The 20,848-nt window shown below is 47.7% G+C and overlaps 1 protein-coding gene across 5 annotated transcripts in view; it reads right to left on the reverse strand.

The window, feature by feature from the left end:
- The window catches only part of MRVI1 (murine retrovirus integration site 1 homolog), a 126,312-nt gene extending 106,463 nt beyond the window's left edge, over positions 1-19,849 (reverse strand). For 2 of the 5 annotated variants that reach the window (XM_027563272.1, XM_027563271.1), the window contains exon 1: positions 19,372-19,472. Coding sequence is in view for 2 of the 5 variants with exons in the window: in XM_027563270.1 (XP_027419071.1) it covers positions 19,445-19,511 (67 nt within the window). In the remaining 3 variants the exon portion in view is untranslated. Of the gene's footprint in view, positions 1-19,371 lie in introns of all 5 variants that reach the window. The other 3 variants (XM_027563270.1, XM_027563269.1, XM_027563273.1) reach the window with 3 other exon arrangements.
- Between the last annotated feature and the right edge of the window lie 999 nt (positions 19,850-20,848).

Genomic DNA, 20,848 nt, shown 5'->3' on the forward strand with positions numbered 1-20,848 from the left:
TCTTGCTGCTGGGCGTTCTGAAAGTGAAGTGAAGTGAAAGTTGCTCAGTCGTGTCTGACTCTCTGTGACCCCGTGGACTATACAGTCCATGGAATTCTCCAGGCCAGAATATTGGAGTGGGTAGCCTTTCCCTTCTCCAGGAGATCTTTCTGACCCAGGAATCGAACCAGGGTCTCCTACATTGCAGGCGGATTCTTTACCAACTGAGGTATGAGGGAAGATTCTGAGAGGAGGATATAAGCTGGGAACTGCAAGCACCATGGTGCGACCGAGAGGCAGAGGCTGCCTGAGGAGAGAGGTCCCATACTGGAGGCAGCTGAGAGATGGCGGGAACGAGCCCCAAGGGTCCAGTCATTTCTGGAACTGCCCTAGACATCTCAGTTATGCGACTAGGAAAATCTGGTTCTTGTCTAATCTAATTCAAATGCCTTTCTGTTCCATGCAAACAAGAATCCTGGCTACTGCTCACCAGATTTGGTTTGACCATGCCCCCTGCCATTGCTCAGGGTGTGGTGAGGGGCTCCTTGAGGCCAGCAGAGCTAATACCACAGCCCACCTTCTCGTCCTCAGCCTCCTCTTCAGTCCATCATCCACCACACTGACCATTCTGGAACAAGGGCTTAGTCCTATTACTCCTCACATAGAAGGCTCCTTCCCTGCCCTCCCCCCACCACTGTGTAGACAGCAAGTCACCACTTCCCACAGCTCTACCTTCAAAGCCCTCTGCAATCTGACCCAATTCCCTCTCAGGACCCTCTCCCCTACCTCCCTACCTGCTGCTTTACAGATATTGTGCCCGATCCATAGCTGCCAGCTCTCTACTCTGAAATGCTCCCCTGCACCCTCCCACACACCCTGTCCCTGGAAAACGTTCCCCTTCTCACCAATCCGCCAACATTCCACCTCCTCAACTATCTTCTCTTCCAAGAAGCCTGCCCAGATGACCGAGGCAGAGTGAATGTCTCACTGCCCTGCCCTTCCTCCCTGCTTATACATAGTACTTGTCAGTCTGTCCTTAAGTGAGAATAACATGTACACATTTTGAGAGCAGGAGGCATGTCATACTTGATAAAGATCCCCCCGGGGCCCCCACAGAAGGATTGGCTGCCATATGCTTTTGGTAAACTTGTTGACACAAGACCTCAGCTTCTAGCTGACAAGCTCTGAGGCCCCTGCCCCTCCTCTCAACCACACTCTAGGAGAAGGGAATGTAGCCTTGGGGTCACATTTCCTCTTTACCAGGAAACTTTTTTAAATTGCAGTCTGGTGGCATTAAGTGCCGTCACAATGCCGGGCACCGATCACCATGATCCGGTTCCAGAACTTTTCAGCACCCCAAAGGGAAACTCATACCTGCTAGGCAGTCCCTTCCCATTCCTCCGCTCCTCCCGCCAGGCCTGTCAACCACTAGTCTGCTTTCTGTCTGTATGGATTTGCCTGTTCTGGGTATCTCATGTAAACGGACTCATACAATATGTGGTCTTTGTGTCTGGCTTCTTTCACTTAGCATCATGTTTTCAAGATTCATCCAGCCTGTAGCATATTTAGTACTTCATTCCTTCTAATGGCCGAATGATACTTCACCGCATGGATACATCACATTTTGTTTATCTGTCATCAGTTGATGGATATTAGGTTGTTTCCACATTTTGGTGATTGTGAACAGTGCTACTATAAATATTACTGTACAAGTTTTTGTTTGAACACCTGTTTTCAAGTTTGGGGTATATACCTCAGAGTGAAATTGCTGGGTCACATGGTAATTCTACATCTACTGGGAAAATTCTCACACTTATCATCTTTAATTTCACCAATATCCTGAGTCTGCTTAACTGACTTTACTTTGGGAGAGTCCGTCAGCTTTTAAAAGTAAGCTATTTCGTCTTTATGACTGTCTCCTGACAGCAATCCTTAAAGGGTGTTCCCAGTTTTTAATATTAACCTTTTGCTGTTTTGACTTTTCTATTGTCGAAGCTGTTCAGATCCACTTGTTTCATTTGTGCATCACAGAAATGCTGCAGGGTGGATATTATGACGTCTGTTTTTCAGGTGAAGAGGCTGAGTTTCAGTGGAGGGACGTGACTTGACAAGGTTCACAACCATAGGGGACCAGCTGAGATTCATTCCCAGCGCCAAGCCCTTTCCATACTACCACAGTGTCCCTCTCTGTCCAAGGTCTTTTTTGAAATAATGTATTCTGAATATCTGAAATGTATTCTCAGATACATTACTGTTTAAAAATGCCCCTTGCTAGGTGACTAGTCAGTGCTGGCACAGACTTCACACACTCTGCCAGTTGGCACCTCATTTATAACCAGAACTTTTTCCCTGGGGCAGATTCTGCCTGTAGCAAGAAGATCAATTTTTTCCTTTTCTGGATCTTCTGGGACCTGCTGAAATCCTGGGTTAATACTCCCTTTTGATGTTGAGCTGAAGCTAAATGTGAGTGTGTCCCTTAGCTCAATCTGACATTTCCTCCCCATTCTTTTATCCAACTCAAGTTCAACCCAAGAGCATCCTCTTCCCCTTCTCAGGAGGAAACTGTCTTGGACTGAGGAGTCCCTTGATCTCTTTGGAGCAGAGAAGAGGCACAGCTATGCTTGGAAGCCTCCAACCCTAGAATCCTATTTCCACGCGGAACCACATGGAAGACTGTAAAGCAAAATAGATGACGGACGACGATGACAACACTCACATTCATCAGAGCCTACTGTGCCCCTGATGCTGGTCTGTTGGCTCACACTGTCCCCCAGCTGCACTAGAAGGCAGATGTCATTCAGCACATGAGGAAACTGAGACTCAGCGCCCTGTGGTGATTTCTCCAGAGCAGCAGAGCTGAGGGTGGCCAGGCAGGACTGGACACCAGCAGAGCCCATGCTGTCCCACATCCTGGTCGCCATCTGCCTCCCAGGGAGAAGCTTTGGGAGTGGGACAGGCCCTGCCCTGGCAGTCCTGAGAGTGGCCATGGGATCTGCCTCACCACAACTCAAGCACATGTGTCCGAGCCAGCCTTGCCCAAGTTATGTCCTCTGGAACCCTGGTGTTCTGGGTGATAATAGGAGCTCTGAAAATAAAGGTTCCACATTTTGATACACTTGAGGATATCACTAATGAGGCAGGTTTCTGTCCTGTAGGCCTTCTCAGCCCTTAAAAGCCAAAATAGCCCCGGGACTTCCCTGGCAGTCCAGTGGTTAAGACTTTGCACTGCCAACGCAGAGGATGTGGGTTCGATCCCTGTTCCTGGAACGAAGATCCCACATAACTTGCAGTGTGGTCCAAAGCTTTAGATAAATAGACAAATAAATAGACCCAGATATAGAGAAGAGACTTGTGGACACAGCGGGGGTAGGAGAGAGTGGGGCGAGTTGAGAGAGTAGCGCTGGAACATAAATATTACCATATATAAAATAGATGGGAATAGCTGGTGGGAATTTGCTGTATGATGCCAGGAGCTCAACCAGGTGTTCTGTGACTACCTAGAGGGGTGGCAGGAGTGGGAAAGGGTGGTGGGTGGGAGGGAGGTTCAAGAAGGAGGAGACCAGTATACCTATGACTGATTTATGTTGACCTATGGCAGAAACAAGCACAACATTGTAAAGCAATTATCCTCCAATTAAAAATGTTTAAAAATAAAATAATAAGTAAAATACAGGGAGGAAAACTTGAAAAAAAACTATTAAGAAAGGTTATGTAGGTAGCCTTAAATTTATTTGATTATGGGATGTCAAACAGAATATCTCCTTTTTCAAGAAGTGGCTCAATGTGTCTACCTCAAAGCCCTGATCAGAGATGCCCCTGAGCCCTCTAATTAGTCGGTATGCAGAACTGAGGGGGCATGATGGCTGTGCCCGTGGGCTCTGGACCCAGGCTGTCTGGGATCACATCCCAGCCCTGCTGTGTAGTAGCTGCATGAACCTCAAGCAAGTTACTTCATCTATCTGTACTTCTATTTCTGCATTTGTAAAACATGGATGATGATAACAATGTAAATTATATTCTACATGTAAGCTTCTTAGAACGATGTTCAGCACATAGTCAGCACTCACTAGATGCCAGCTGGCATTTTCAATCCTTCTTGAGCCCTGCAAGTCAGAGTCTACACCTGGCCTCCCTGCCCCCAGGCCAACAGTACCCTTTTTTGTGTTTTATAAAGCCTCTCAGTGAAGATGATGCAAAGCCAATTAAAAGATAGCTCCCTAGGAATAACCCTTCCTATCCTTGAAGGCTGTAAAAGCTCCTTTTATTTCTACTTGATATTTTTCTTCCTCACAGACAGGCACATAAGAGTCAGAAGACCAAGATTCTACATGCTACTTATTTATTTTTCTAGTGGGATCTGGAGTTTCCTTCCCAACAACATGGTACTTAACAAGCCTCTAAACCAAGGGCAAGGCACAGAGTGGGTGGGGCTACAGTAGACAGAGGCTGGATGGCCAAGCCACAGAGGACAGCACCGGTGACAGGTGGTGTGTGTCTTCCCCTTTGGGGGAAGCGGGAGACAGGGAATATGACAAGTGGACTTGGATACTAAAATAGGAGAATTCACAGTAACTGCTGCAACAGACCTAAAATCTTAGTGGTGTTGCATGTACACCTTGGGGACTAAGTGTAACACCAGTTGCGATGCCCACCTCCACTAGCAAGAAGTGCTAGAAGAGACCAGTCTATATGGAATATATGGCCAGCATTAAGTGGGTATGTGAATACCAAGAATTCCTGGATGACTTTGGCTGCCAAAACCTTTTTCTGTTGCCCAGCTGATGCTCCCCTCCCTCTTACTGGAGAAGCAAGACCTTGAGGGAGAGCATGTGTTAATTTCTCTCAGCTTTTAAAAGTCTTCTCTGCAAGTCTGAGTCTCTAGCGGTCTACATCCCAGTTTATTATATTCTTGCCTCTGGGAAGCCTCAGGCTCTGCAGCAGCTGTTGCTTGTCTCACTGATTTTTCACCTGAAGTGGAGATGGTCCATACTCTGTATATGTCCATAAAGTGAAAGTGAAAGTGAAGTCGTGTCCTACTCTTTGCGACCCCGTGGACTGTAGCCCACCAGGTTCCTCCGTCCATGGGATTCTCCAGGCAAGAATACTGGAGTGGATTGCCATTTCTTTCTCCAGGGGAATCTTCCCGACCCAGGGATCGAACCCAGGTCTCCCTCATTGCAGGCAGATGCTTTAACCTCTGAGCCACCATGCCCCCCTGCATTTCCCAGCTTCCCTTGCAGTTTACTGGGGCCATATAACTATCTCTGCCCAAGAGACCAGGTGTCACCTCTGAGTGGAGGCACCGAGGACAGGGCCTCCTACCTCTGCCCCTGTTGAGATGGCTCTGGAGGCCTGGAGCTTCATAGAAGAGCTGGAAGAACCAACTCAGAAGCAGATGCACCCCCTCCTCCTGGGTCTGCCTTCTCCACTGAGAGTGTGTGAGGGGGAAGGGGAAAAGAGGGGCCCTCACCTACTCAATGGACATGAGTTTGAGCAAGCTCTGGGAGATGGTGAAGGACAGAGAAGCCTGGAATGCTTCAGTCCATGGGATCGAAAAGTGTTGGACACGACTGAGTGACTGAACAACAACAGCTGGATAAGAGAGAACAGTGTTTGCACACAGGGCCGTCCAGGAATTCTTGGCATTTACACAGCCATTTAGCGGTAGATGTACCTTCCATATGGGCCTTTCTGTGACTAAACTTCTCGCTGTAATTTGGGGGAACAGTGTGACCTGTGATTCCGATATACCAGTGGTACCATGGGACAGTGTGGCAGACAGCATGCCTCAGACTACAATATACACACAAATGACCCAGGGGTCTCGTTAAGTTGCAGATTCTGATTCAGTAATTCTGCGGCAGCACTCAAGAGCCTGCATTTCTAACAAGCTCCCAGATAATGCTGACGCTGCTGGTCGCTAAACTATGTTCTGAATAGGAAGGTGAGGGGGCAGGGCTGACTCATCCATTACATATGGTAGGAACAGAGCCTGCTGCTGCTGCTGCTAAGTCGCTTCAGTCGTGTCCGACTCTGTGCGACCCCATAGATGGCAGCCCACCAGGCTCCCCCGTTCCTGGGATTCTCAAGGCAAGAACACTGGAGTGGGTTGCCATTTCCTTCAGGCAAGAGTACTGGAGTGGGGTGCCATCGCCGTCTCCGGGAACAGAGCCTAGTGCCCTTGAAAACGTTTTAATCACTTTTAAAAATCAGAAGAAAAAAAAGCTTTTAGGCCAAAGAAAATGTTTTAATATGTAACATTTAACATATTTATCTTTACACCAACAGAGATATAGACTTTGTAAGCAAGAAGGGGCCCACAGGGTCTTCCTTAAGCCATCCAGTGGTTAAGGCTCCATGCTTCCACTGCAGTACGGCATGGATTTGATTCCTGGTCATGGAAATATGATCCCTTAAGGTACAGCAAAAAAGTAAAAGTAAATAAGTAGTTGTTTTTTTTTAAAAAAGAAGGGCCTCATTAAGGCAAAACTGCCTAGACCCCACCAAAATCCTACACAGGGCAGGGGGGCAGTGGGAAGGGCTATGCCATCTATAGTGTATATAAGTGTGCATATTCGACTCTTAGCAACCCCATGGACTGTAGCCTGCCAGGCTCCTCTGTCCATGGGATTTCCCATGCAGCACTATTGGAGTGGGTTGCCATTTCCTCCTCCAGGGAATCTTCCTGACCGAGGGATTAACCTGCATCTCCTGTGTCTCCTGCATTGCAGGTGGATTCTTTACTTGATGAGCCATCATTGAAACCCCTCTGCTGCTGCTGCTGCTGCTAAGTCACTTCAGTCATGTCCGACTCTGTGTGACCCCAGAGACGGCAGCCCACCAGGCTCCACCGTCCCTGGGATTCTCCAGGCAAGAACACTGGAGTGGGGTGCCATTTCCTTCTCCAATGCATGAAAGTGAAAAGTGAAAGTGAAGTTGCTCAGTCGTGTCCGACTCTCAGAGACCCCATGGACTGCAGCCCAGCAGGCTCCTCTGTCCATGGGATTTCCCAGGCAAGAGTACTGGAGTGGGGTGCCATTGCCTTCTCTGGAAACCCCTCTACAGTACATAAAACTGTGAAATCTTGAGCAGTCATGAAAGGTGACACAGATAAAATGGCTCTGTGGTCCTCTCAGCAGGGAGGATCACATGAGATAGAGTATAAGAACATGTTACTGGGCAACAGAAAATGGCTTTGGCAGCCAGGCTCATCCAGAAATTCTTAGCATCCATACTCACTTAATGCTGATTCCTTTTAGCATGGTCTTTTCTAGAGCTTCTTGCCACAAGATGGAGGTGGGCATCCCGATTTGCATTAGACTTTGTCACCAAGATGCAGTTAGTCGTTTGAACCATTTTTCTGAGTGTCCTCAGGTTCTCAAGATCTCCACTTAGGGAGCTCTGAGGGGTACCCAATGCCTTCTAGAGGCCCTCGAATTCTAGTGTCCCAAAGTCTTCCAAGAGACTTCCAGTCTTTTTGTCCCTGCTCCCCACAGCATAGGACACACCCATGTGCTCCCAGAGCTGGAGGGCTTGGAGCAGCTGGCCCTGTAGTGAAAGGGAAGAAGGACCAGGCTCCAGAGGCATTTTTTGTTAGTGACGAACACAAGACCATCATCTCTAATCTAAGTAGCAAACGTTCAAAGTGTGAGTCAAATGCCTTGTAACAAGAAAGAGAATGAATAAGCATTCCCTTCAACAGTAAATGTTTCCTTAAAAACACAGCCATCCATTTGGACCTGATGCCAGTTCTGACTGTCCCCAAAAGCACTGCATTTGCTTTGAGAGAATGGACAGTGATAGCTGACTCTAACACACCTGTAATCCTCCTTTGTCACAGATGCATCTGACACAATTATTGCTCTTGCTTGGCCTCAGTCATGCACCTACTGGGGTGAACCACTGGGCCTTGGTCGGTGTACTGTTCATGGATGAGGAAACTAAGGTCTCAAAAGGGACATGTCATCTGCTCAAGGGCACAAAGTGAGTTAGAAGCAGAGCCATGCCTAGCAGCTGGGACCACTGCTTATATATGCAGTCTTCATTTCAGCACCAGGGATGGATACTGGAATACTGCCTTCAAACTTTTACTGTTTTCAAACCTGGGAAGATTCATTCTTTCATTCACTCACTGTCTACCGAAAACCACCTTAAACTTGACATGGTTCTCGCTTCCATTAATACATCTCAATAAAATCATAATGATCTAACCTTTTGAAGAGTCTTACTGGCCCAGCCTCTATGTCCTCCAGCCTGATAGTTCCAAGTGTGGGATTCTATCTGTTGATGGGCTGTATGTGTTTTGCAGCAAGGGCAATCTAACCTTGATCTTGCCACTTTCCACCGTGCAAACCCAAGTGAACTAGCAAAACTCAAAGCCTCCATTTCTCATCAGTGAAATAGAGATATTATTATTACCTATCTTACAAGGTGCAAAAATGTTATAATATGTGTAAAGCATTTAACACACTATGTAGCTGGTGCTCAATCAATGACAGTTGTGATAGTAATGATCATAAGTACATTATTATTCTCTTGTTCTTTTCAAGTGAAACAAGCTCCTGGGGATTTCAGCAAGTAGAACCTCCCCACCCAGAAGGCTGAAAAGTCAGGCTTTCTTTGTTCACGTGCGTGCACAACTTCCGTGGTTTACAAACTATAGGACTCATGACAGAGGGACAACTTGCAAGTGTTTCTGGGTCTAATGTACCAGATCCTTGGAGTCATCACCACGTCCATCTTTGTCTGCTGAACCCAGCTGACCAGAGAAACAGTCTGCCCCAACCAGTGTAAGGCCCTGTGAACCCCAGCATTGTTGGGAATGTTGGCTGTACGTGGGGACAACTGCAAAGGAAACAAGGCTGCCCTCTGATGTACAACCATGTGAAAAGCCACATGCAATGGACATGATTAGTCATCTGTGGGAGTAACCCAAGAGATTGCCTGTAAACGTGGCTGAAGAGATGGCAGGCTTGACCAGGATCTCCAGAGGGCAGGACAGAAAGACAATTATAAGCGTGTGATAACACCTTTTGGAGAGAACTTTGCTCTCAGCAGTTTCCCCTTCTCTAAGAGGAATCCTTGGAGAAGTCAGTGGCAACCCACTCCAGTACTCTTGCCTGGGAAAATCCCAGGACGGAGGAGCCTGGTGGGCTGCAGTCCATGGGGTCGCAAAGAGTCGGACAAGACCGAGAGACTTCATTTTCACTTTTCATTTTCATGCATTGGAGAAGGAAATGGCAACCCACTCCAGCGTTCTTGCCTGGAGAATCCCAGGGACGGCGCAGCCTGGTGGGCTGCTGTCTGAGTCGCACAGAGTCAGACACGACTGAAGCGACTTAGCAGCAGCAGCAGCAAGAGGAATCCTTACATACTGAGGAATGGCTCCTTATGGCCGCATCTCTACCCCACGATCTTGTCACCTGACTGTGGCTGATTAACACTGACTCAACCAAGCTGGGCCTATCAGGGTCTCTCCCCTGAGACCTCGGACAACGATGAGGAGCCATGGAACCTGGTTAAGATAGGAGTTGAGCCCTAGTGCAGTGGTCTTCTGGGTGGGAGGTGCATACCCAGGGAATATCCGAGATGATCCATGGAATACGGGAAGACAATCGGGAACAATTACTTATTTCGTTCCTTTAGTATTAAATAAGCAGACTGGCAATGATGCCTTCATTCAGTCACATGTTGAAAGGTCACTGTCTCATCCAGTTTGTGAGATGTCCTGAGGGAATACGGGAAATTCTACAATGCTAAGAGACTGATGTCACTCCCTCATGTATTACTTGGCTTTCAGTGACATATGACCCAGTTTATATATGACCAAGTGGATTCGTGAAACATATCTAGTTTTAAGCAAACCAATCATCATAAAATGGACAAGTGGCTTAAATGTCTCCTGCAAATATGTGGAGTAAGTATACTATAACCACTAATAATACCACAAGCAACTCTCAAACGTTTCTACAAACTGGTGGATCAAACTAAAAAAGTTCACTTACAATTCTGCAAGTAAGGACAATTTTATTCCACATCAGCTGTCTGAGCTGGCTATCCTTCACTTGCTCTCTCTCTCCTTGCCCTGCCCCAGGATCCATCCTCTCTGCTCTGGGCTTCTGGATGACACCTTTAAGACTGGATGCATCACGCGGGCTTCCATGCTTGCTGAGTTTGGCCAACGGACCAGTAGGAGGTGGGGGGTAGGGGGAGAGGTTGGGCATTTCCTTCCCTGCACCCTTCTTGCTTCAGTGTTACATCTCTGGCAGTGGCTGTGACCCTCCTTAATAACAGCTCAACCTGGATGGTCCCACCTCCATGGCTCCAGGTGTCACTGGCTTCCAATCACACTATTTTCTCCTCTTGCCCCTCCTGGCTAGAACTGGTAATGGCTCCCTGCTGTTGCTAGTTTGGGGGAGTACCTGGGCACCATCCCTCGTGATTTCTAAACCTCTATAAATGGTTCTTTCTTTTGTTAAATCTCTTGAGCCAACTCAGTTAAACTTGGTTCCTCACCGGGAGACTGGTACGTGTCTCATGTAACCATGACAGTTATTAAAGCCAGGGGTTATCCAAAGTGCTGAGATCTTAAAACATAATGAGGCATAAGTAATCACATTTCTCTTACTAAAGAATACTCTTTTAAGGAAAGCAAAAAAAAAAAAGTTGCTGGCACTGGTAAAAACACAAAGCAAGATTTTTAAATAGTGTTTTCTCTTTCTTATCTTTTTAAAATTTCTATTTATACTAGTTTTATAAAATAACTTGCATATCGCCAGTGGTAAAGAATCCAACTGCCAGTGGAGACACAGTGCAGGAGACACAAGAGACACAGGTTTGATCCCTGGGTTGGAAAGATCCCCTGGAGTAGGAAATGGCAGCCCACTCCAGTATTCTTGCCTAGAAAATTACACGAACAGAAGAGTCTGGAGGGCTACAGTCTATGGGGTCGCAAAAGACTTGGACACGACTGAGCACAAGCACAACATGAATGCAGTAGCTCATGAACATAACTGAAAACAGAGATATACACATAAACTAGAGCTCCATTCTAAAAACATTTTAATTGGCGAGATGAACCATCAAAACCCTCTGCTGTAGAGAAGACCTCTGCTCTAAAGAAAACACTGGCAAGTTCCTGCTGCCCCATCCCTACCACTGCCTGGGGGCGGCGTTCCTGGGGCAGGTCTCCTCCTTCCTTTGATTCTCTGAACTATGTTCCAACAAATCCCATCTTTCTACAGAAGACAAAGGGAATTCCAAAGAGAAACGCTTATCTAAAGTCCCCAGGGGACAGACCCATCCAGTGCTCTGGGGGAATCTCTTTGTTATAAGCAGAGATGGCTATCAGGCCATTTTATGGCTCACATGAAATACCCCTTACAACTTTCCACCTTCTGAGCTAAATCTCCGTCTCCCACACATTTTGGTCACTGGAAGGGTAATCTTTTCCCATACATTAGCACACAGACATTCAGAATTACATACTTCTGTCTCTTGTGAGTTTGATTATCATGAGTCAGTCTCATATACATAATTAACTCCAGGCCACAGACCAGGCTTAGGGATAGGTCCAGGACCCTGGAATATCCCCAAGATCATGTTCCTCAGGGAGTCCTCTTGGCATCCAGTCTAGATTCCCCCTGACAATATTCAGCTTTATCGTCATCACCTTCCATCAGGGACAAGTTGGACCTCAACTGGGAAATAGGAAAGATGTCTTAGGTAGGAAGTCCAGAAGGGCATCACAGTCTTTCTACCAGGGATCCAAACCCCAAACAAGTTGAAAATATCATGACAAGACAGCCCTTAGTGAAACCTGACCACCTAGAGCCACAAAACTCTAGGTGTTCCATGTGCTTGATGTTAATCTAAGCTTAAATAACTGTTATTATTTATTGAGTACTTACACACATGTAAGTACTATGGATACAGCAGTCCATTTCATCTTCATAAAAACTCTTTGAGCAAGTTAAATTATTAGCATCTTCAGCCTCATCTAACAGGTAAGAAAAGTAGTTAGATTCTTCCCCCAAAGTCACATGATAAGTTACGGAGTAGGGATTTGAATTCAGGTCATTTGATTTGAGCACCTGAGGTCCCAACCGTACTCCATGCTGCCTCTATAGCAGATTGAGTGGCTTTGGCCATGTCTAGGAACTTTTGGGGCATAAACCTTGGTGGGTCAGAGAGAATGACTCAGGACTCATGACATAGGACATGGCATTTCCTGCTAATAGAAAGCTCATGGTTCCAGACTTGTATTTTCCTACTAAACAGAACATAGGGCCTTGCTCATGGACAAGGTTATGAGACCTGAAACAGACTGCCACATACTGGGAGTTCCCTGGCAGTCCAGTGGTTAAGAATTCACCTTCCAGTGCAAAGGGTGAGAGTTCAGTCCCTGGTAGGGAAACTAAGATCTGGGAACTAACTACTGAGCCTGAATGCCACAACGAAAAATCCCACATGCCACAGCTAAGACCTGACCCAGAAGGGTGGGATGGGAGGGGGTCGCGGAGAGCAGACACCAAGCTGAGGGATTTAACCCCATCAAGTGGACACCATCATTATCCCTGTTTTACAGGAGAGGGAACTGAGACTCGGAGAGGTTAACTGTGGCTCAAGGGGTACAGCTGGTCAGTGGTGGAGTCACGTGGTCACTCCAGGGCCTGTGCTCTCCACCAGACAAGATGCTACTTCCAGCTCCAGCCATCAGCTTCCACTGTGATTGTGAAAGAAAGTGAAAGTGAAATTGAAGTCGCTCAGTTGTGTCGGACTCTTTGCGACCCCATGGACTGTAGCCTATCAAGCTCCTCTATCCATGGGATTTTCCAGGCAATAGTACTGGAGTGGATTGCCATTTTCTTCTCCAGGGAATCTTCCCGACCCAGGGATCGAACCCAGGTCTCCCGCATTGTAGACAGACGCTTTACCGTTTGAGTCAGAGAGAAGAGCCAGTCAAAGCTGAGCCCTCCTCCTGACTCAGAGCTGGCGCTCTTTTAACCACATCTGTATGAGCAAAGTCAAGGGTGTCTTCGGGCTTGCTTTCTCTTCTGTTGAACCAGGAACCTTGGGCTCTCTGGAAACATGCTCTGGTTAGCTTGTGGGTAGCCTCCGGTAGCCTCTGTGTGTCTCTTCCCGGAGTGACCACCATGCCTTCGGCACCGTGTCCCAGCCCTGCACCCCTGCTGCAATCACTGGATGGCCCCGTCCCTTCCCACCTCTTCTGGGCCCGTTGGCTCCTAATTTTCACTTAGTTTTGCTGGGGTGGCTCAGTTTCCCTCTGCCCCATCTTATACTAACTGATATGCCTGCTCACAAAACCTGTGTTTCCTAAAATTGAGTCATCTACACCCCACCCTCACATGTTCTCACCTATATATTTAGTGATTTAATTTTTTTCATTTGATTAGCAAAGCGCCAGGATTGCTATCTTGGCTGGGCCATTTACCACCTCTGGGTTGTTGGCCAAGTTCTTTACCCTCTCTGGCCCTCAGTTTCCTCATCTGTACAATAGAGCGAACAGTTGTAACTACGTCAGAGGGCTGCTGTGAGGATGAAATGAGGTCCTGCAGGGAAAACAATAGGATGTTGCTAAGCACACGAGAAGTGCCCAGTGTGTTAGCCTCCCCTGTCGTCACACTTATTTTAAAAGGGAACTTTATATCCCTACCATCCATGGAAAAGTCAGTACCATTTGTAACACAAATAGAGAGGAGTTAGTTGTAAAAATAAACTTAATGAAAACAGATATTAAATTCTAACTATTCCTGACGAAGTCTCCAAGCCCAAGACTTGCTCTCATTTTTGTCAAGAAGAGAGACAGGAAAGCATTGGAAAGACGTTGAAGGCACACTAGGTCCAAACCCAGGGGAACAACTTGCCCGGATTTGCCTGGGACGTCTGGTTTTAGTACTGCAAGTCCTGCACGCCCGCACTCCTGGGCTGCTGCAGATAGATGGGAAGGAACATAAAAGGCAATTCTGACGTGAATCCGTGTATTTAGAGCTGAGTCAGTATCTCACTCACTAGCATCTTGCAGAAAAAACCCACACCCTAGAGCCGTACCGCACAAGCCCACCCGGGAGCTCGGAGTTCCCAAACCCCACACGTGGATGGAAAAGCTGTCGTGTGTGTGCCACTGAGACGGGCCCCAAAGGAAAACCACACTTGTAAATGCCCAGTGGGAGGAACGATGATTTAACTGTTGCACAGCAGAATTACTTGGTCGTACACAACACCCGAAACATCATGTTTTGAAGTATCTTTGATGACATGAGAAAATGATCATGATAGAACATTTGGTTAAAAAAAGACTACTATTCAGACATTAAAAAAAAGAATGAAACCTTGCCATTTGCAATAACGTGGACGGACTTGGAGGGTATTATGCTTAGTGAAATGTCAGACAAAGAAAGACAAATACCTTATGGTATCACTTATGTGGAATCTAAAAAACAAACTAGTGAATATAACAAAAAAAGAAAGAGATTCACAAATAACTCCAGTGGTCACCAGTGGAGAAAGGGAAGCAGGAGGGGTAGGATAAGAATAAGGGATTAAAACTGCAAACTGTTATGTATAAAATAAATGATCTATGAGGATATAATGTACAACATAGGGAATACAGCCAGCATTCTGAAACTATATAAGGAGTATAACCTTTAAAAATTGTGAATCAGGAAGAACTGAAGCTGGAGCTGAAGCTCCAATACTGTGGCCACCTGATGCTGAGAACGGACTCATTTGAAAAGACCCTGATGCTGGGAAAGATTGAAGGTGGGAGGAGAAGGGGACGACAGAGAATGAGATGGTTGGATGGCATCACTGACTCAACGGACGTGAGTTTGAGTACGCTCCGGGAGTTGGTGATGGACAGGGAGGCCTGGCGTGCTGCAATCCATGGGGTCGCAAAGAGTCAGACATGACTGAGTGACTGAACTGGACTGAATGTTGTAAGCTGTAACATATAATATTGCACATCATTGATACTTCAGTTTTTTAAAAATTAGGGGGAAAAAAAGCCGACTAAGATGTCCTTCAGTAGGAGAATGGATAAACTGTAGTGCATCTAGGTAATGGAATGTTATTCAGTGCTAAAAAGAAATGAGCTATCAAGCCATGAAAAGACATAGAGGAATCTTAAATGCTTATTACTATGTGAAAGAAGCCAGTCTGGAAAGGCTACATAGTGTGTGATTGCAACTGTATGGCATTCTGGAAAAGGTGAAACTACGGAGACAGTAATAAAAATCTGTGATTGCTAGAGATCTGTGATCTCTGATTGGGGTTATCAGAGAAGGATGACTAGATGGAGCACAGAGGATTTTGAGGCAAGCGAAAATACTCTGTGTAATACTATAATGGTGCATACATGTCATCATACAATTTTTCCAAACCCACAGAATGTACCACACCAAGAGTGAACCCTAAGGTAAACCATGGACTTTGGGTGACTATGATTGTCAATGCAGGTTCATCGGTTGTAACAAATGTTTTACCCTGGTGGAGCTGTTACCTGACAGAGGCTATGCATGTGTCGGGTGGGGAGGAACTGGGAAATTTCTGTGCAGACCTTCCTCTCAACTTTGCTGTGACCCTAAAACTGCTCTTAAAAAATAGTCTTTAAAAAAAATTTTTTTTTTGGCTGTGCTGTGTGGTTTGCAGGCTCTTAGTTCCCCAAAAAGAAACTGAACCTGGGCCACCGCAGAGAAAGCGCTGAGTCCTAAACACTGGACCACCAGGGAATTCCTTTAAAACAGTTTTGTTTTTAAGCAGACTATAAAACCCATGGTAAGACCCTAGTTTTATAAAATATACAGAAATGTAAAGGAAGAGACACACCATATTAACAATATTTATGGGGACTTCCCTGACGGTCTAGTGCTTAAAACTCCACTCTTCCAATGCAGGGGCACAAATTCGATCCCTGGTCAGAGAACTAAGATCCCCCATGCCGTGCAGCCCAGGCAAAAACAAAAACCCAGTATTTATCTCTGAATGATACGATTCCACAGGGATCTTTCATTTATTTATATTTGTTTCTGAATTTCTTACTTATACTTTCCATGAAAGTTTAGCAAAGAATACACATTATTTTTATTACTAGGAAAAAAATCTGAATAAGAATTATAAATTTAAAAAGTACTGGGATGGGAAGAAAGTAACCAGAGCAGATTAAGCCCCAGCCTTCGCTAACCCTTTTTTCACATCTGTGGCTTATTAGCTGAGAGGCAGAAGAGGTTTTCTGTCCGGCTGGCTGACTGTCACCTGTTTGCCTTCTTCCGTGGGGAAGGCCCTCACAGAGAAGTCAGGGCATGCCCAAGGTCACGGACTCATGTTGCCTCTGCTCCTCATCCAGTGAGGCTGCCCTGGGCTGTCACCTGGACTCAGGGTCTGGCCTCCAAGGTCCACGGGGCAGAAGGAATCCCCTTGACCTTCCCATCACCTGGACTGTGATGCTCTAACTGCTCGAGATCCTGGTTACTAACTAGAGGCAGGACGGCATCCAAGTGCCCACTTTGGACCAAACAGCCTGAGCTGGAGTCCTCGCTCACCACCCACCGTGTTCCCTTGGGCATGTTGCTTCACCTCCGTCAACCACAACATTCTCATCTCTACCACAGGATTAAATGAAATAACAGCTCTAGCACAGAGCCTGGCGCAAAGTCAATTCATATCCATTTTCTCTCCTCCTTCCTTTTACATTTGCTACAAGAGAACTCAGTTCTCTATCTCTGTCCCCCTGCCTCCAAGAGCTCAAAGAGCAGAATCTGGAGGCTCCTAGATCTCTCCTCCCCACCCATCTGGGCCTCTGCTCCTCTTCAGTCGTCAAACAGTCCCTCTGCTGACCACCAAGCCATAGAGAGGGCAGCTGAGAGGCACTCTAGAAGTTACATGTGGCTACCCAGGAGAGGTGGCAGGGTAAGGAGAGGGTGGATGACTTGAGACAACCCCCCCACCCCCGCCACTACCTTGCATTCTCTCAAGATACACCAAAAGAATCTGATCATCAGGTACACACACATAATAAACCCAGGGCCCTGTTTAACCAGAAACCACATTATAAACATTATGTCCATTTCTTCATAAGTAATAAAATCGCTCCTGAGAACTTTGTATTGATATACTCTGGGCATTATTCTGAATGTTGGACACACTCTACAGAATGAGATGGGGTCTGTGCCCTAAGAGAGCTCAGTATCCACTCCTGCTGAACGTGTGGGCACACCCATCCACCTTTGTTACTAATAGGACAGAGGCAAGGATTGTTTGGGAAGCTGAGAATCCATTTGTGAGGTTCAGTCCACCAGGCAAGAAATCTGGCTTCCTCACACAGAGATTCACAGAACCAACCCCTCGTCCTGAGATTATGAGCCCACTGGTCCACCTGAGAGTTAGTTTCCAGTAGAAGACATCCCGTGGCCTTCACTATCTTCATCCAGGATACGAAGTCTCCTGCTTGTCACTTGGTGGCTGGATGGCCTTGGACAAGTCATGTAACATCCCCCAGTTCTAGTGTCCTCCTATGAAACTGAGGTGCAGACACATCTCCTTTAGCGTTGCTGGCGAGAGCACACGAAATCACGTATGGAAAGTCTGCCACTCAGTGTTGGAAGAGAGTCGGTGCTTCCCCACGACCCGCTCCGAAGCGGCACCGGCCAGAGATGAACAGGGCACAGTGGTTAGAGCAGAGCCTATGGAGATGGGCTGCCTGGGGTCGTAGGCCAGCACCACCTGTCACCAGCTGTGTTTCCTCTCTGGGCTAAAATGTCCCATCTCCATGATGAGGATAATAATAACCTGTGCTTTATAGGGTTGTGGAGGTCTGAATTGCTACATGGCAAGTGCTTAGAGCAGTGTTCCATGCATAGTAAGAATGGCATGTTTGCTTTTTCTTCTTCTAGAAAACATGTTTATGGGGATCACTGATCATGGTGTAGCAATTTGTACAGGATTGTACCTCCCAATCTTACATGGTATGCAAGAACATCCTGCTTACTACCAAGCACAGAGGAAAGTACATCAGCTGTGAATACAAGCAGCCACTTTCAACACACACCTATAGACTTACGCACCCACACACAAACACCACTGAATCATGGACAAAACAGACATGACAATGACAATTGTAATTTCCATTAAGGACAAAAAGCCCAAGACACTCCCCAAGGCAGAAGTGTACCCTCATATTCCCAGTTGTGTTGAGGGGCAGGCGTTGCAGCTGGACTCGTACGGACTTGGCTCTGACTCCCAGCTCTCCTAGCTCTGCTCCTCCTCAGTGGTCTGACCCTAGACAAGTCACTTAGTTTGAGTTTCCTCCCCATAAAAGCCTTGGGGTGAAGCTGAGGGGAGTTCATGCCACCTGTCACCCACACGTCACTGCCACCTGGTGGGGACAACAGAACCCCCGGCGGGCTCCGACTCCCTAGTACTCCCAGCCTAACAGCCTGGGAAGCAACTTCCTTTTTCCTGCAGAAGATCCATGGGCTGCTTGACTCCCCCCACACCTAGACCCTCAAAGAGCAGCCTGAAAAGTGGGTGTTAAGAGGGCAGCTGCTGCTGAACTCTGGGGGATGGGAGCACCAGCCAGGGGTCCCTGACAATCTCACACTGTTTACTCAATCTGCAGAGCATCTCCAGGCTTTTATAGCCGTTTACTGGACAAGAGGGAACAGACAGCTGGGCCCCTCTCTGGCCTCCGGCTTCCACCGGCCTTTCCTTTGGAAAAAGGCAGCCTGAGTGCCTTCCACTCTAGGAATAGCTCTGACTCCGAGCTTCTAGAGGTGTGCAGGCTCAGTGCACAGGCCAGGCACACACAACCCCTCGAGGGTGCAGGGAAAGGTCACAGAGGGGCAAAGCTGGAAGCAGGAGAGATGGGGACGGGGTAAAAACCGGGGCTGCCACCAGAACACAGGATAGAAAGTGCAGGGACAGATACAGGGGCAGGTCAAGGAGGGAGACAGACAGGGCTGGGCCAGCACAAGGGCCAAAGTGGACAGGAGGCGAGTGTTGAGGGGGGGTTGGTGACGGTGGCAGAGAGAGACACAAGTACTCACAGAGCAGGGCTGGGGCAGCAGGCAGTGCGTGAAGAGCCCTGCCCAGTGGGCTTACGTAATCTGGGGACCCTCTATTACTCCAAAGTGGTCCACAGGAAATCTGGGGATAGGGATCCCCAGTCAGAACCCACATTTTCGCCCTAACTTGTGCATGCTTTCCAACAGCAAGCAAAAGAAGCACAATTTAGTTAAGTTAGGACGGGCTACGATTCACTTCTTATTTTAAAATGATGACAGCAACAATAAAAATACTCGGCTGAAATGCCATTCGACCAAGCCAGCTCCCCTAGAAAGTTAAAGTCAGGCGCCCCCATCCCAGCACACCCTGTACCTTTAAGGAGGAGAAGAGTTCCCTTGCTCCCAGCTGAAGAGGCAGGTTATTCTTGGAGATAGCGACGACTTACCTAAAACTGAGTTATTCCCCTTTCCTCCTCCGGCCAGCCTCTCTTCACTCTGGGGAGCTTTTACCATTTAAGGTCAATGTTACATCTGGCTCCGGAGCTTGGAGCTGAGAAGCCTCTGGCTGCCGAGCTCCGCTGCCCGCCTCCTCGGAGAGGGGCTGGGACTTAGAGCCCAGAGCTCCTCGGGGACCCCTCTGGCCCAACTCAGGGGGCAAACGGCAGGGAAGCTGGCCAGGCCATCCGAGGCTCAGCGCAGGCTGGGCCTGAGAGGCAGTGGCTGGCCCTGGGCCCCTCCCACAGGCCCCCACACAGTGGAGGGCAGTGCCCACAGGCAGCTCATGCTGCTGGGCATGTCCTGGGCAGGCAGGGACCAAGAGAACTCGCCGATCTGCCTCCCAGCCTGGAGTCTCCAGCGAGCATGTGAGTCTGGACAAGACCCTGGCCCAGCGCCAGCGAGACTGGGAACATTTCCTGTCCCGGGGATTGGGAGGTGGGGGCTGCTCCCACCTTAAACCCTCGGGATTAGCAGAGAGAAGGGCCTGGAAGATTCAGCTAATCCCAGACCTGGCACCCGCCCCAGGGCTTCGGTCCTTGCTCCTCCACTGAGTAGCCCTGTGGTCTTAACCTCGTGGAGCCTCAGTCTCCTCATCTCTAAAGTGGGAATCACTGGGATCACAATGCCTAACTCCTAGGGTTGCAGGAGGATTTGATGAGATGATACTGAAAGGCTTAGCAGAGTGCTAGCATCTCAGACTTGCTGATCAATACCAGTGAGTTTCCTGCCCCTGCTCAGACACAGGTGAGGAAGAGCTGCTCTCTCCTGAAGTCCACACCTTGCCCTTACTCGCTCCTCACCACCTTGGGTGCAGCCCCCCACCCAGAGAAAGATCATGGTGCTGTGGGCCCTGGCCAGTCACATGGGGTCTCCAACCCTTTTCAGCAGTTAGAGGCAGCTCAGAGAAATCCTATGTAGGACTGCCAGATAGAATGCAGGACACCTACTTAGACTTGAATTTCAGATAACACATATCTATTTTAGTATAAGTATGTCCCAAATATTGCACAGGACATGCTTACATACACACACACACATATATATGCTGTGCTGTGTGCTTAATTGCTCAGTAGTATCTGACTCTTTGTGACTCCATGGACTGTAACCCACAAGGTTCCTCTGTCCATGGGGATTCTCCAGGCAAGAATACTGGAGTGGGTTGCCATGCCCTCTTCCAGGGCATCTGCCCAACCCAGGGATCAAACCCAGGTCTGCCGCATTGCGGGCGGATTCTTTACCATCTAAGCCACCCCAGAAGCCCAAGAATACTGGAGTGGGTAGCCTATTCCTTCTTCAGGAGATTTTCCCAACTCAGGAATCAAACTGGCATCTCCTGCATTGCAGGTGAATTC

The sequence above is a fragment of the Bos indicus x Bos taurus genome, chromosome 15, assembly GCF_003369695.1.
Source record: "Bos indicus x Bos taurus breed Angus x Brahman F1 hybrid chromosome 15, Bos_hybrid_MaternalHap_v2.0, whole genome shotgun sequence".
NCBI classification, from domain to species: Eukaryota; Metazoa; Chordata; class Mammalia; order Artiodactyla; family Bovidae; genus Bos; species Bos indicus x Bos taurus.